General features: G+C 44.4%; 1 protein-coding gene across 1 annotated transcript in view; it reads left to right on the top strand.

The window, feature by feature from the left end:
• LOC135505844 (ankyrin repeat and SOCS box protein 2-like) overlaps nt 1–13,318 on the top strand; it is a 36,752-nt gene extending 23,434 nt beyond the window's left edge. The window contains exons 8-10 of the mRNA XM_064925032.1: nt 10,756–11,329; nt 11,575–11,728; nt 13,143–13,318. Coding sequence (XP_064781104.1) covers nt 10,756–11,329; nt 11,575–11,728; nt 13,143–13,300 — 886 coding nt within the window. The 3' untranslated portion in view covers nt 13,301–13,318. The remainder of the gene's footprint in view (nt 1–10,755; nt 11,330–11,574; nt 11,729–13,142) is intronic.
• The last annotated feature ends 622 nt before the right edge of the window (nt 13,319–13,940 follow it).

The following is a 13,940-nucleotide window of genomic DNA, read 5'->3' as shown; positions in this document are numbered from 1 at the left end:
CTTGGCTCTGTCATAACCTCACATGGTCTCTCCTATCATTGCTATGCAGACGACACACAATTAATCTTCTCCTTTCCCCCTTCTGACGACCAGGTGGCGAATTGTGGATGACGGATCACCACCTCAAGCTGAACCTCGGCAAGACGGAGCTGCTCTTCCTCCCGGGGAAGGACTGCCCGTTCCATGATCTCGCCATCACGGTTGACAACTCCATTGTGTCCTCCTCCCAGAGCGCTAAGAACCTTGGCGTGATCCTGGACAACACCCTGTCGTTCTCAACTAACATCAAGGCGGTGGCCCGTTCCTGTAGGTTCATGCTCTACAACATCCGCAGAGTACGACCCTGCCTCACACAGGAAGCGGCGCAGGTCCTAATCCAGGCACTTGTCATCTCCCGTCTGGATTACTGCAACTCGCTGTTGGCTGGGCTCCCTGCCTGTGCCATTAAACCCCTACAACTCATCCAGAACGCCGCAGCCCGTCTGGTGTTCAACCTTCCCAAGTTCTCTCACGTCACCCCGCTCCTCCGCTCTCTCCACTGGCTTCCAGTTGAAGCTCGCATCCGCTACAAGACCATGGTGCTTGCCTACGGAGCTGTGAGGGGAACGGCACCGCAGTACCTCCAGGCTCTGATCAGGCCCTACACCCAAACAAGGGCACTGCGTTCATCCACCTCTGGCCTGCTCGCCTCCCTACCACTGAGGAAGTACAGTTCCCGCTCAGCCCAGTCAAAACTGTTCGCTGCTCTGGCCCCCCAATGGTGGAGCAAACTCCCTCACGTCGCCAGGACAGCGGAGTCAATCACCACCTTCCGGAGACACCTGAAACCCCACCTCTTCAAGGAATACCTAGGATAGGATAAAGTAATCCTTCTCACCCCCCCTTAAATGATTTAGATGCACTATTGTAAAGTGGCTGTTCCACTGGATGTCAGAAGGTGAATTCACCAATTTGTAAGTCGCTCTGGATAAGAGCGTCTGCTAAATGACTTAAATGTAAATGTATGTAAATGATATCAGATATAATTTGATCAGGGGCTTGTAGGGAACAATTTACCATCAAACCTTTGCCTCACTAAAGAGGACAAATTGTTCCACTGACACATGGATTATAACTTCCAAACCAGCAAGATGGAAAGACGTTACATTCCATGTATTTAGCAAAAGATAATGTTTTAAAAGTGCAAACAACTTCAGTTTGTTGCTATGCAAAATGCCATCTTGTCTATAGAAATATAATGAATCATTCTACATTATGTGAGCTTGCCACAGATAACCATTCTGATTGGTTACTGATGACGCAATTCAAGTTCAGGAGGATACGTTCAGGTAACCTCGGTCCAACGCTGTGATTTCACTACTGGTGTCCATTATTTATTTTGAATAGACTTCAAGTGCAAAAATGCATGAAAATGCAAAATGTTTGTTGAATGCATTGGGCAGAAGTAAATTAATATATAAATGAACAAAAATATAAACTCAACATACAACAATTTCAAAGATTTTACTGAGTTACAGTTCATATGAGGAAATCAGGCAATTGAAATAAATAAATTAGGCCCTAAACTGTAGATTTCACATAACTGGAAATACAGATACACATATGTTGGTCACAGATACCTTATTAAAAAAATGGGCCTGCCATATCTCGTCACGGTATTTATGTGTATTCAAATTGTCATTAATAAAATGCAATCATGTTCGTTATCCATAGCTTATGCCTGTCCATACCATAAGGCCGGTTGGACGTACTGCAAAATTCTCTAAAATTAGATTGGAGGCTAGTTATGGTAGAGAAATTAACATTAAATGATCTGGAATCAGCTCTGGTGGACAGTCCCGCAGTCAGCATGCTAGTTGTACACTTCCTCAAAACTTGAGACATCTGTGGCATTGTGTTGTGTGACAAAACTGCACATTTTAGAGTGGCCTATTATTGTCCTTTTATTGTATCTCTCCTCCGGACCAAACCCCTCCCACTCCACGAGGTACTGAAGGCCCCTCGCCTGACGCCTTGAGTCCATAATGGCTCACACAGTATACGCCGGGGCCCTCTCGATGTCCAGAGTGGGTGAAGGAACCTTCTGCACCTCAGACTGCTGGAGGGGACAAGCCACCACCGGCCTGAGGAGAGACACATGGAACGAGGGGTTAATACGGTACTCAGGAGGGAGCTGTAACCTATAAACAAACCTTGTTCAGTCTCCTCAGGACTTTAAATGGCCCCACAAACCACGGACCCAGCTTCTGGCAGGGCAGGCGAAGGGGTAGGTTTCGGGTCGAGAGCCAAAACCGATCCCTCGGTGCATACACCGGGGCCTCACTGCGGTGGCGGTCGGCGCTTGCCTTCTGCCGCCTGATGGCCCGTTGCAGGCGCACATGGGCAGCGCCCCATGTTTCTTCTAGGCGCCCGAAACCATTCGTTCACCGCAGATGCTTCAATCTGGCTCTGATGGAATGGTGCCAGGACTGGCTGATAACCTTGTACACATTGAAAAGGAGATGGGTTAGTGGAGGAGTGGCGGAGGGAGTTTTGGGCCATCTCTGCCCAGGGGATGAAAGCCACCCACTCCCCCGGCCGGTCCTGGCAATAGGACCGCAGAAACCTACCCACATCCTGGTTAACTCTCTCCACCTGCACGTTACTCTCAGGTGAAAACCTGAGGTGAGGCTGACCGAGACCCCCAGGCGTTCCATAAACACCCTCCAGACCCTAGACGTGAACTGGTGACCCCGATCAGAAACTATATCCTCAGGCACCCCATAGTTCCGGAAGACATGGGTGAACAGGGCATCTGCAGTCTGTAGAGCCTTAGGGAGACCGGGAAAAGGAAGGAGACGGCAGAACTTTAAAAAAAAAAGTTTCCCTGTGACGAAGGAAGGTCCATCACGAAATCCACCAATGAGTGTGACCACGGCAGTTGTGGAAAGGGTAGGGGTTGTAATTGCCCTCAGGGTAGGTGTCTAGGTGCCTTGCACTGGGCGCACACCAAGCACAAGAAAACATAAACCCTAACGTCCTTAGCTAAAGTGGGCCACCAGTACTTCCCACTAAGACAGCGCACTGTCTGACCGATGCCAGGATGAGCAGAGGAGGGTGACGTGTGAGCCCAACAGATCAAACGATCGCGGGCATCAGACGGAACGTACAGATGCCCAACTGGACACTGTTTGGGAGTGGGCTCTGTATGTAACGCCCGCTTGATATCCGTGTCCACCTCTCATACCACCGGTGCCACCAGGCAAGAAGCCGGAAGTATGGGTGTGGGATCCGTGGACCGCTCCTCTGTGTCATACATCCGGGACAGTGTGTCTGCCTTAGTGTTCTGGGAACTGGTCTGTAGGAAAGGGTGAAAACAAAACGGGTGAAAAACATGGCCCACCTTGTCTGACGAGGGTTCTGTCTCCTCGCCACCCGGATGTACTCCAGATTGCGGTGGTCAGTCCAAATGAGGAAAGGGTGTTTAGCCACCTCAAACCAATGCCTCCACGCCTTCAGAACCTTGACAACAGCCAACAGCTCCCGGTTACCCACATCATAGTTTCGCTTCGCCGAGCTGAGCTTCTTTGAAAAAAAGCACAGGGCGGAGCTTTGGTGGCGTACCCTAGCACAGCCTTGGACGCGTCCACCTCTACTATAAATGCCAAAGAGTGATCAGGATGAGCCAGCATGGGAGCCGAGATAAACAGAGCCTTCAGGTGACCAAAAGCCCTGTCCGGCCCAGCTGACCACTGAAGTCGCACCGGTCCCCCATTTAGCACAGAAGTAATGGGAGGCGCTACCTGACCAAAGCCCCAGATAAACCTCCGGTAGTAGTTGGCAAACCCTAGAAACGGCTGCACCTCCTTTACTGTGATTGGAGTCGGCCAATTACGCACGGCTGAAATGTGGTCCTTCTCTATCTCCGCCCCTGTCGCGGACAGGCGGTACCCTAGGAAGGAGACGGACTGTTGGAAGAACAGACATTTCTCAACCTTGAGCTACAGGTCATGCTCCAACCATTGACCAAGCACCTTGCGCACCAGGGACACATGATCGGCGCGTGTAGCGGAGTATATTAGAATGTCATCTATATACACCCCTACACCCTGCCTGTGCAGGCCCCTGAAAATCTTGTCTACGAAGGATTGAAAGACTGGTGGAGCATTCATCAACCCGTACGGCATGACAAGGTACTCATAGTGCCCAGAGGTGGTACTAAATGCCGCCTTCCATTCATCCCCCTCCCGGATACACACCAAGTTGTAAGCGCTCCTGAGATCCAATTTTGTGAAGAAGCACGCCCAGTGCAATGACTGTAACACTGCTTATGAGAGGCAGCGGGAAACTGTACTTCACAGTGATCTGATTTATACCTCGATAGTCAATACACGGGCATAACCCTCCATCCTTCTTCACAAAAAAGAAACTTGAGGAGGCAGGTGAAGTGGAAGGGCAAATGTATCCCTGTCCCAGAGATTCGGAGACATATGTTTCCATAGCTGCCATCTCCTGTGACAAAGGATGCACGTGATTCCTGGGAAATGCTGCGTCTACCATGAGATTTATCGCACAATCCCCACGTCGATGGGGTGGTAATTGAGTCGCCTTCTTTTTACAGAAGGCGAGAGCAAAATCGGCATATTCAGAGGGTTGTGCATGGTGGAGACCTGGTTTGGACTCTCCACCATAGTTGCACCTATGGAAACACCTACACACCTCCCTGAGCACTGACGTGACCATCCCTTGAGAGCCCCCTGTTTCTACGAAATAGTGGGGTCATGATCGGCCAACCAGGGACGCCCCAACACCACAGGAAACGCAGGTGAATCGATCAGAAAGAGACTAATTCTCTCCTTATGATCCCCTGCGTTATCATACATAGTGGAGCTGTGACCGCCCTGATCAGTCCTGACCCTAAAGGACAACTATCTAAGGCATGTACAGGGAAGGGCACATCAACAGGAACAATAGGGATCCCTAATCTAATTGCAAATGAACGATCAATAAAGTTCCCAGCTGCACCGGAATCTACTAGCGCCTTATGCTGGGAATGCAGGGAAAACTCAGGAAAATCTATAAAATCACACGTGTGAAACAGGAAGCTCTGGGTGTGTTGGGTGCCTACTCACCTGGGATGATCCACCAGTGCCCTGCCTGCTGCCTCGACTCCCTGGAGAACCTCCCCAGCACCAACCAGCAGTGTGCCCTCTGTGGCCACAGGTGGTGCAGGGAATGCCTCCCCCCTCCGGTCCCCCTCATAGCAGCACCTCCTAGCTCCATTGGCATTGGATCTGAGGTGCTGGGGGGATGGAACTGACGGACCTCAATCTGGACGTCCGCGGGAGGCCAAAAGGTTATCCAGCCCGATGGATAGGTACACCAGCCGGTCAAAGGTAAAGGTTGGTGTCCCTGCAGGCTAGCTCCCTACGAACGTCCTCGCGTAGACCACACCTGTAGTGGTCGATCAGGGCCTGCTCATTCCATCCCGCGCCGGCTGACAGAGTTCGAAAGTCTAGAGGGAAGTCTTGTGCGCTCCTCATCCCTTATCTGAGATGATACAAGGATTCCCCCGCCGCTCTTGGTTCAGGTGGATGATCGAAAACTGCCCGGGAAGTGGTGGATAAAATCCTCATAATTGTCAAATGTCGGTCCTTCCCTTCCCCAGACTGCGTTGGCCCATTCGAGTGCTCTACCAGTCAGACATGAGATAAGGGCGTTTACACTCTCGCGTCCCGAAAGAGCTGGGTGAATGGTTACCAGGTAGTGCCCCAGTTGGAGTAGGAACCCCTGGCACCCGGCAGCCGTCCATCGTATACCGTTGGGAGCGCGAGCCGAATCGCACTGGATTCAGGTGAAGGAGGGGTGGACAGCGGTGTGGGTTGTTGTGGGAGCTGGGGTGATGATGATGGGGTTGCTGGAAAACTCCCCTCTCCCATCACTCCATGGTTTGCAGCACGCGATCCATGGCTGTGCTGCTGGACGTGCTCCTCCATAGGTAGATTGAAGGTGCTTGTTTCTGTCAGAGTCTAGGTGATGTGGGTAAGGCGGAGTCAGGCGCAGGATACAGAGATGAGTAATAATAGTAATTTTACTCAAAAATAATCTTCCACAAGGAGAACGAAAATCCAGAATCACATAAACGAGACAACTGACAGCAATAAACATGTACAAAACCATGATGGCTCCAGAGGGTTAAATAGGGAAATAATTCAAACGTAATGGGAACCAGGTGTGTACAATACAGACAAAACAAATGGAAAAAGAAATGTAGATCGGTGGAGGCTAGAAAGCCGGTGACGTCGACTGCCGAATGCCGCCCGAACAAAGAGAGGCACCAACTTCGGCGGAAGTCGTGGCAATCTGCTAGCATGCTAGAACTATAACCATTATAAATGTTTGTAAGAGCTCCATAGGCTTAAATGGGAAGTATTGTAATTTACCACTCCTTCAACACTGTTGGAAAAGCATTCCAGGTGAAGCTGGTTAAGAGAATGCCAAGAGTGTGCAAAGCTGTCATCAAGGCAAAAAGTGGCTACTTTGAAGAATCTCAAATATAAAACATATTTGTTTAACACTTTTTTGATTACTACATGATTCCATGTGTTATTTCATCGTTTTGATGTCTTCACTATTATTCTACAATGTAGAAAATAGTAAAAATAAAGAAAAACCCTTGATTGAGAACGTGTGTCCAAACTTTTGACTGGTACTGTATATATTTGCATAAATTAGCATAAAACAACTCACCGACGGTGACTCTTGAACCATTCAAGCTAGTGACACCAAACCAACTTTCAAAGCACACCACATTTTCTTCAGGAAATGTACTTTTCTAGTTTTATATAATACTAAAACATTAAAAAACAGTGTGCTTGCTTCAGCAAGAGCTAATGATTTAATAATTTAAGTCTTAATAGCTGGTAATGTTGCAGTTTCGCTTGTGGTGATACTGATGATTTATTGACTCCATTCGTGGGAGCCGCTCATTTCATGGCCATCTGCAGTACCTTTGGAAAGTATTCAGACCCCTTGACATTTTCCACATTTTGTTAGGTTACAGCCATATTCTAAAATGTATTAAATTGTGTTTTTTTCCTCATCAATTTACACACAATACCCCATAATGACAAAGCAAAAACAGGATTTTTTTCTCTCACATTTATTAACAATAAAAAACTGCTATCACATTTACAAAAGTATTCAGACCCTTTACTCAATACTTTGTTGAAGCACCTTAGGCAGCGATTACAGCCTCAAGTCTTCTTGGGTATGACACTCCAAGTTTGGCACCCCTGTATTTGGGAAGTTTCTCCCATTCTTCTCTGCAGATCCTCTCAAGCTCTGTCAGGTTGAATGGGGAGCATTGTTGCACAGCTATTTTCAGGTCTCTCCAGAGACGTTTGATCATGTTCCAAGTCCGATCTCTAGCTGGGTAACTCAAGGACATTCAGAGACTTGTCCTGAAGCCACTCCTGCGTTGTCTTGGCTGTGTGCTTAGGGTCATTGTCCTGTTGGAAGGTGAACCTTTGCCCCAGCGCTCTGGAGCAGGTTTTCATCAAGGACCTCTCTGTACTTTGCTCCGTTAATATTTGCATCGATCCTGACTGGTCTCCCAGTACCTGCTGCTGAACAACATCCCCACAGCATAACGCTCCCACCACCATGCTTCACCATAGGCATGGTGCAATGATGTTTGTCATGGTCTGAGAGTCTTTAGGTGCCTTTTGGCAAACTCCAAACTGGCTGTCATGCGTTTAATGAGGAAAGGCTTAGATCTCTGTCAGACTGACCATCAGGTTCCTGGTCACCTCCTAAACCAAGGCTCTTCTCCCCGATTGCTCCGTTTGGCCAGGTGGCCAACTCTATTAAGAGACTTGGAGGTTTCAAACATCTTCCATTTAAGAATGATGGAGGCCACTGTGTTCTTTAGGACATTTTTTGGTCCCCTTGCCCAGGCCTGTGCCTCGACATAATCCAGTCTCGGAGCTCTACAGACAATTCCTTCGACCTCATGTCTTGGTCTTTGCTCTGACATTCACTGTCAACTGTGGGACTTTGTATAGACAGATGTGTTGTCACGTTCGTCGTAATGATGGTCGGACCAAGCTTCTGCGCGATATGGTTTCCACATAATTTATTAAAGTGAAAAACCTAGAACAAAACAAATAAAGAAACAAACAACGAACCGTGACTAATGAGATGCTAAGTGCTAACTCAGAACAATATCCCATAACACACAGGTGGAAAATATTCTACTTAAGTATGATCCCCAATTAGAGACAACGATAGCCAGCTGCCTTTAATTGGGAATCACGCCCTGACCTACTCTACCATAGAAAATAAAGGCTTTCTATGGTCAGGACGTGACGTGTGCCTTTCCAAATCATGTCCAATCAATTGAGTTTACCACAAAAAGAAACATCTCAAGGATGATCAATGGAGATAGGAAGCACCTGAGCTAAATTTCGAGTCTCATATGAAAGGGACTGAATACTTATGTAAATAAGGTATTTCTGTTCTTTATTTTTAATAAATGTGCAAAGGTATCTAAAAAACAGTTTTTGCTTTGTCATTTATGTGGAATTGTGTAGATTGCTGAGGATTTATTTAATCCATTTTAGAATAAGACTGTAACGTAACAAAGTGTAAAAAGTCAAATGATCTGAATACTTTCCGAAGGCACTGTATGTAATCATGGGCTTGAACAAGGTGAGCAAATTGCTTATATACAGTCTTCCACCATTGTGTCATTATTTTAAAAGGAATACTTAACTATTTCAGTCTGTTTTCAGCCTGTTTTGGTAGGATGGAGTTTTGGCATGCCTGGTGACATCTCCAGGTGTTAAATTAGTTAATAAAATAGTTTCAAATCTCTATGCCAATTACAGCTACTTTTCAGTTTCCCCATCCCCACACAGACCACACGCAAGACAGAACAAGCTAAATTCTTGATTGAGAAAATGCTATTTGCTAAGAAGCTATTTTTGTTTCTTTTTTACCATTTTAAGGTTCTTAAAGTGATAGCTCACCCAAATCATCTATAAGTGACTTTGTTAAGCATTGTAATACATTTTTCGATACTTTCAGATGATTTGACGAAAATATTGTAATATCGGTCCCATGATTTCTATTTGGGTTTTTGCCACAAATGCGAATACATTTCATACCTTGTCCATAGACTGCTTACAAGATAAGGAAACTAATATATAATTTTGTAAACTTGAACTATCCCTTTAAAGCAGCAATGTGTAACTTTTTGGGCGACCTGACAAAATCCACATAGAAATGTGAGTTATTGATCTGTCATTCTCATTGAAAGCAAGTCTATGAGGCAGTAGATCTGTTCTGTGTGTGCTATTGCTATGCTTCCCCTTATTAAGTACATTTTTTGTACACCAGCTTCACAGCTGAAAATACAATATTTTTGGTTACGGAAAGATGATACAATGATTATCTATACTACACTTGCTTTTTTGTCACATGAACTGAAATTACGCAACTTATTCAAATTTTAGCAAAAAGGAAATGTTTGCGTGATTTCTGCATAGTGCATCATTAATTGTTGCCTATATAACGCTAGTGCTTAAATAATCATTAAAAATCTTCTTGTGGACTAAAAGTCAGATTCACTCCAAATGTGGTCTTTGGACTCATCACAATAGTCCCTAAAGAGTTTCAGAACATAAAATTGATATGCTACAATATGCTAAAAACACTTAAAAATTCTTATTGTCATGAACACTAGGACCAAATTAACCATTTAGAATGTATGCCCATGGTACATTTCTTAACTTAGTTTGAGAAAATCTAAGGGATTGGTAAAAAGATGACTGAGTTATTGACAAATCAAAAATCAGATTTTAGGTGTACATTTAAACCCCTGTAAAATGGCTCCACAGTGGATTTTCAACTTGAAACGTGTTATCGCTATCATGGACATCCCTAAGATTTTTTGATGTCTCAAAAAAAAAAATATTAACAACTCATTTGCATATGTAACACTAATGCTGAAAATCATCTGCAATCATCTTTCCTCATGAACCATACTTCAGATTCACTCCAGATTTTGTATTTAGACTCATTACATCAGTCTTTAATGGGTTTGAGAAAAAATAGTTGCTACATTCTAATATGGGAGTATTGTACCTATAGATTCAGTGAAGTAGCCTCTAATGAATTTGAGAAATATAATCAACCCACAGCACTAGACTAAACTTAACTTGCTTCATCCTTGTGGCATTGTGAGATAAACATGGTAATGCTTTCACTGATTCCATGTAAAGGAAGATAGTTTCTACATGATAGAGTGCTTGCTTTGTTATTCAACTGATCTTTTGACCTTTCTGTGATCCAGTGAACCCTGTTCATTGGTGCTTGCAACCACATGTTATATATTTTTTAATAATGATTGTGCTCTGCCCCTTGCCTCTATCCTTTACACTACCCTACCCCCTAGTTTATGTTTCCGACTACCGACTTGCCTTGCACATTCCTCCAGGAGTCCGCACATCAACTGGAAGAAACATAAGTTAGAAAGGGATTCTGAACTAATGAAAATGCTACAGTAATCATTCAGTTCATAGAGCACACAATTCCGGTTGGAGGATACCCACAATCAGGAGGGTTAAAACCAGGGATGGAATTCTCCATCTGGGACAACTCCAACTGGGATTTCTGAAAAACGTGGATGTTTTGGGGGAATTTTGCAACCCTACCCCTTGATCCTCAACTCTGGGCACCCTCTAATTTCCCCTGTGTGGTTTTCTATTTCAGTATCGTGTCATTGCTGATCAAAGCCACCAGCAAGTCCAGAGTGAATCGCAGTGGCATCAGTCCCCTCCATCTTGCCGCAGAGTGCAACAGGGATGAAGTCCTGGAGGTCCTAATCGAGGCCGGCTACGATGTCAATGCCATGCTGTCAGAGGACCGCTCCAAGATGTACGAGGATCATCGCAGCACAATTCTATACTTTGCCGTCGCCAACGGCAATGTGGAAGCGACCACCATGCTTCTAGAAGCCGGTGCCAACCCCAACCTAGACACCTTCAACACGCTACTGGTGGCCGTGAGGCAGGGTAGTATCGAATTGGTCACTTTGTTGGTGGAGCATGGGGCCAACGTTAACGCCTACGTCCTGACTCACCCCACCTCATTCCCGGCCACTGTCATGTTCAGTATGAAGTACCTGTCCATGCTGAAGTATTTGATGGACAATGGCTGTGATGCCCACTCCTGTTTTAGCTGCACTTACGGCAGTGGTCCACATCCACCCATTCAAGAGACATCTGAGAGGGATGACTTGCGCTATAATAACGATACACGCAGGAATACTGTGAAAACTGTTCAGGTAAACAAAATGTACATGGGAGTTAAATAGATTGGTATAGTTATTATACTACATAGTAGTACTAATTATAACACAGCCAGGTATAACAGCTATAAGTACTATGTAACAATGTTTACCTACACTGTAATCTCCTATGTAACTGTTATGCTGTCATGTTAGCACAGGTATTTGGAAAACTTTCTTTTGGGGACTTAAAAATACAATATACCATAGCCTACCATCGCTTTTTGTCTTTCCATCAATAGTTCTGTGAGATAATCTCAACTCAGGCAATAAACCGCTGGGCAGGACCCATCATAGACGTACTCCTGGATTATGTTGGCCATGTGAAACTCTGCTCCAGACTTACTGAACACCTAGAAAGCTTTGGGGACTGGGAAGCCATCAAGGAGAAAGCAAGTGAGTGTCCCCAGACTTGCAAACAAGCACAGACACACATACCCATACTGTACACACACACACACACACACACACACACACACACACACACACACACACACACACACACACACACACACACGCAGTCACTCTTAGAAAATCACTCTTACACACACACACAAACACACACACACACACACACACACACACACACACACACACACACACACACACACACACACACACACACACACACACACACACACACACACACACACAGACGCAGTCACTCTTAGAAAAGTGCTGTCTAGAAACTTTAAGGATTCTTTGGCTGCTGTTTTTGGTTCCAGGTAGAATCCTTTTGGGTTCCATGTAGAACAGAACCCTTTCTACAGCGGGTTTTACATGGAATTTAAAAGGGTTATACAGTTGAAGTCGGAAGATTACATACACTTAGGTTGGAGTTATTAAAACACATTTTTCAATCACTCCACAAATTTCTTGTTAACAAATTATAGTTTTGGCAAGTCGGTTAGGACATCTACTTTGTGCATGACACAAGTAATTTTTCCAACAATTGTTTATGGACAGAATATTTCACTTATAATTCACTGTATCACAATTCCAGTAGGTCAGAAGTTTACATATGCTAAGTTGACTGTGCCTTTAAACAGCTTGGAAAATTACAGAAAATGATGTCATGGCTTTAGAAGCTACCGATAGGCTAATTGGCATCCTTTGAGTGAATTGGAGGTGTACAATTTTAAAGGCAAGGCTACCAAATATTAATTGAGTGAATGTAAACTGCTGACCCACTGGGAATGTGAAGAAATAAATAAAAGCTGAAATAAATCACTTTCTACTATTATTCTGACATTTCACATTCTTAAAATAAATGGTGATCCTAACTGACCTAAGACAGGGAATTTTTACTAGGATTAAATGTCAGGAATTGTGAAAAACTGAGTTTAAATGTGTTTGGCTAAGGTGTATGTAAACTTCCGACTTCAAATGTATCTGGAACCAAACATGTTTCTAAATGGAAACAAAAAAGGTTATTCTAAGGGTTCTCCTACAGCCAAAGAACCCTTAAGAATTCCCTTACAGCCAAATAACCCTTTTTCATAGAGTCTATTACACAACAGAAGGTAGAATTTTGGTGTAGCGGTATGTGTGGTATGCATGGTTGATAACCAGGGTTCAATACCAGCCTGTTACAGTGGTGCCGTGACCTGGATCCCAGAGCTCATGTCTAGCAGCTGCTGGGGTTACTTCTGTGATGAGGGGGATATCATGCACGCGTGCACACACAGCCACACACACCAATGCCCAAACAGGCACTTATTTTGAGTGACTTGTGCACATCTTATATGTTTACTGTTTATATAATGTACAAGCGTCACATATTACCGTATCTGTTGCCATTGGCTTACAGCGCCCCCGCGTCCACTGATGCAGCTGTGTAGGCTGAAGATCCGGCAGCAGGTTGGACTCCACAGACTGAGGTGCATCAACAAACTGCCCCTCCCACCACGAGTAATCAAGTACCTTAACCACGAAGAGCGCAACCAAGAAGAGTTTTGTGCATTCTAGAGAGTGACATCATAGTCAAAACAAGAGATGACACAGGGAATGCCGCACAAAATCGATTGACATAATCAGTGTTTATGGTGTGAATATTTTTACTGATATTTGAGCAGTAATGTTGAGTACATTTACATTTCACAATTAAACTTTAAGATCAGACTTGTATAGTAATTTAATAATCTCACCCGACAGGTAGACTTACCAAAGTTCGTAGCATTTTTATTTGACTGTTGTAGACATTTCTAGGTACTTTCTAGTAATTACTTTTATTTAAATTACTAGGTATTCACAAGTACATGGTAAAATGGTAATTATAGTAATAACATATTAATTACTTGTTTGTTTCAGTGAGACCAACTTAAGCAACATTTTTAAACAAATATTGAAATGGGTTTGTGTCAAGTTTAGAAAATGTACATGTTTAAGTGTACAGTAATTTTGGGGCGTTATAGGACCCTGTAAGGCAAGCTTTTATGAATTTGTGATATTGTTTTGCATAAGTTCAACCTTAGTTGAGACTTCATAATATTGTTATTGAGAATAGTCTATTCAATTTCTCAATGAAAGATAAATATGAAATAAATACACAAATGGATTTTTGTCAAGGTTTGGAAAGCTGCCTATTTGATTGCACAGTATTTTTGGG

The sequence above is a fragment of the Oncorhynchus masou genome, chromosome 19 (assembly GCF_036934945.1).
Source record: "Oncorhynchus masou masou isolate Uvic2021 chromosome 19, UVic_Omas_1.1, whole genome shotgun sequence".
Lineage (NCBI taxonomy): Eukaryota > Metazoa > Chordata > Actinopteri > Salmoniformes > Salmonidae > Oncorhynchus > Oncorhynchus masou.
This window is presented reverse-complemented; position numbering and strand designations above follow the sequence as displayed.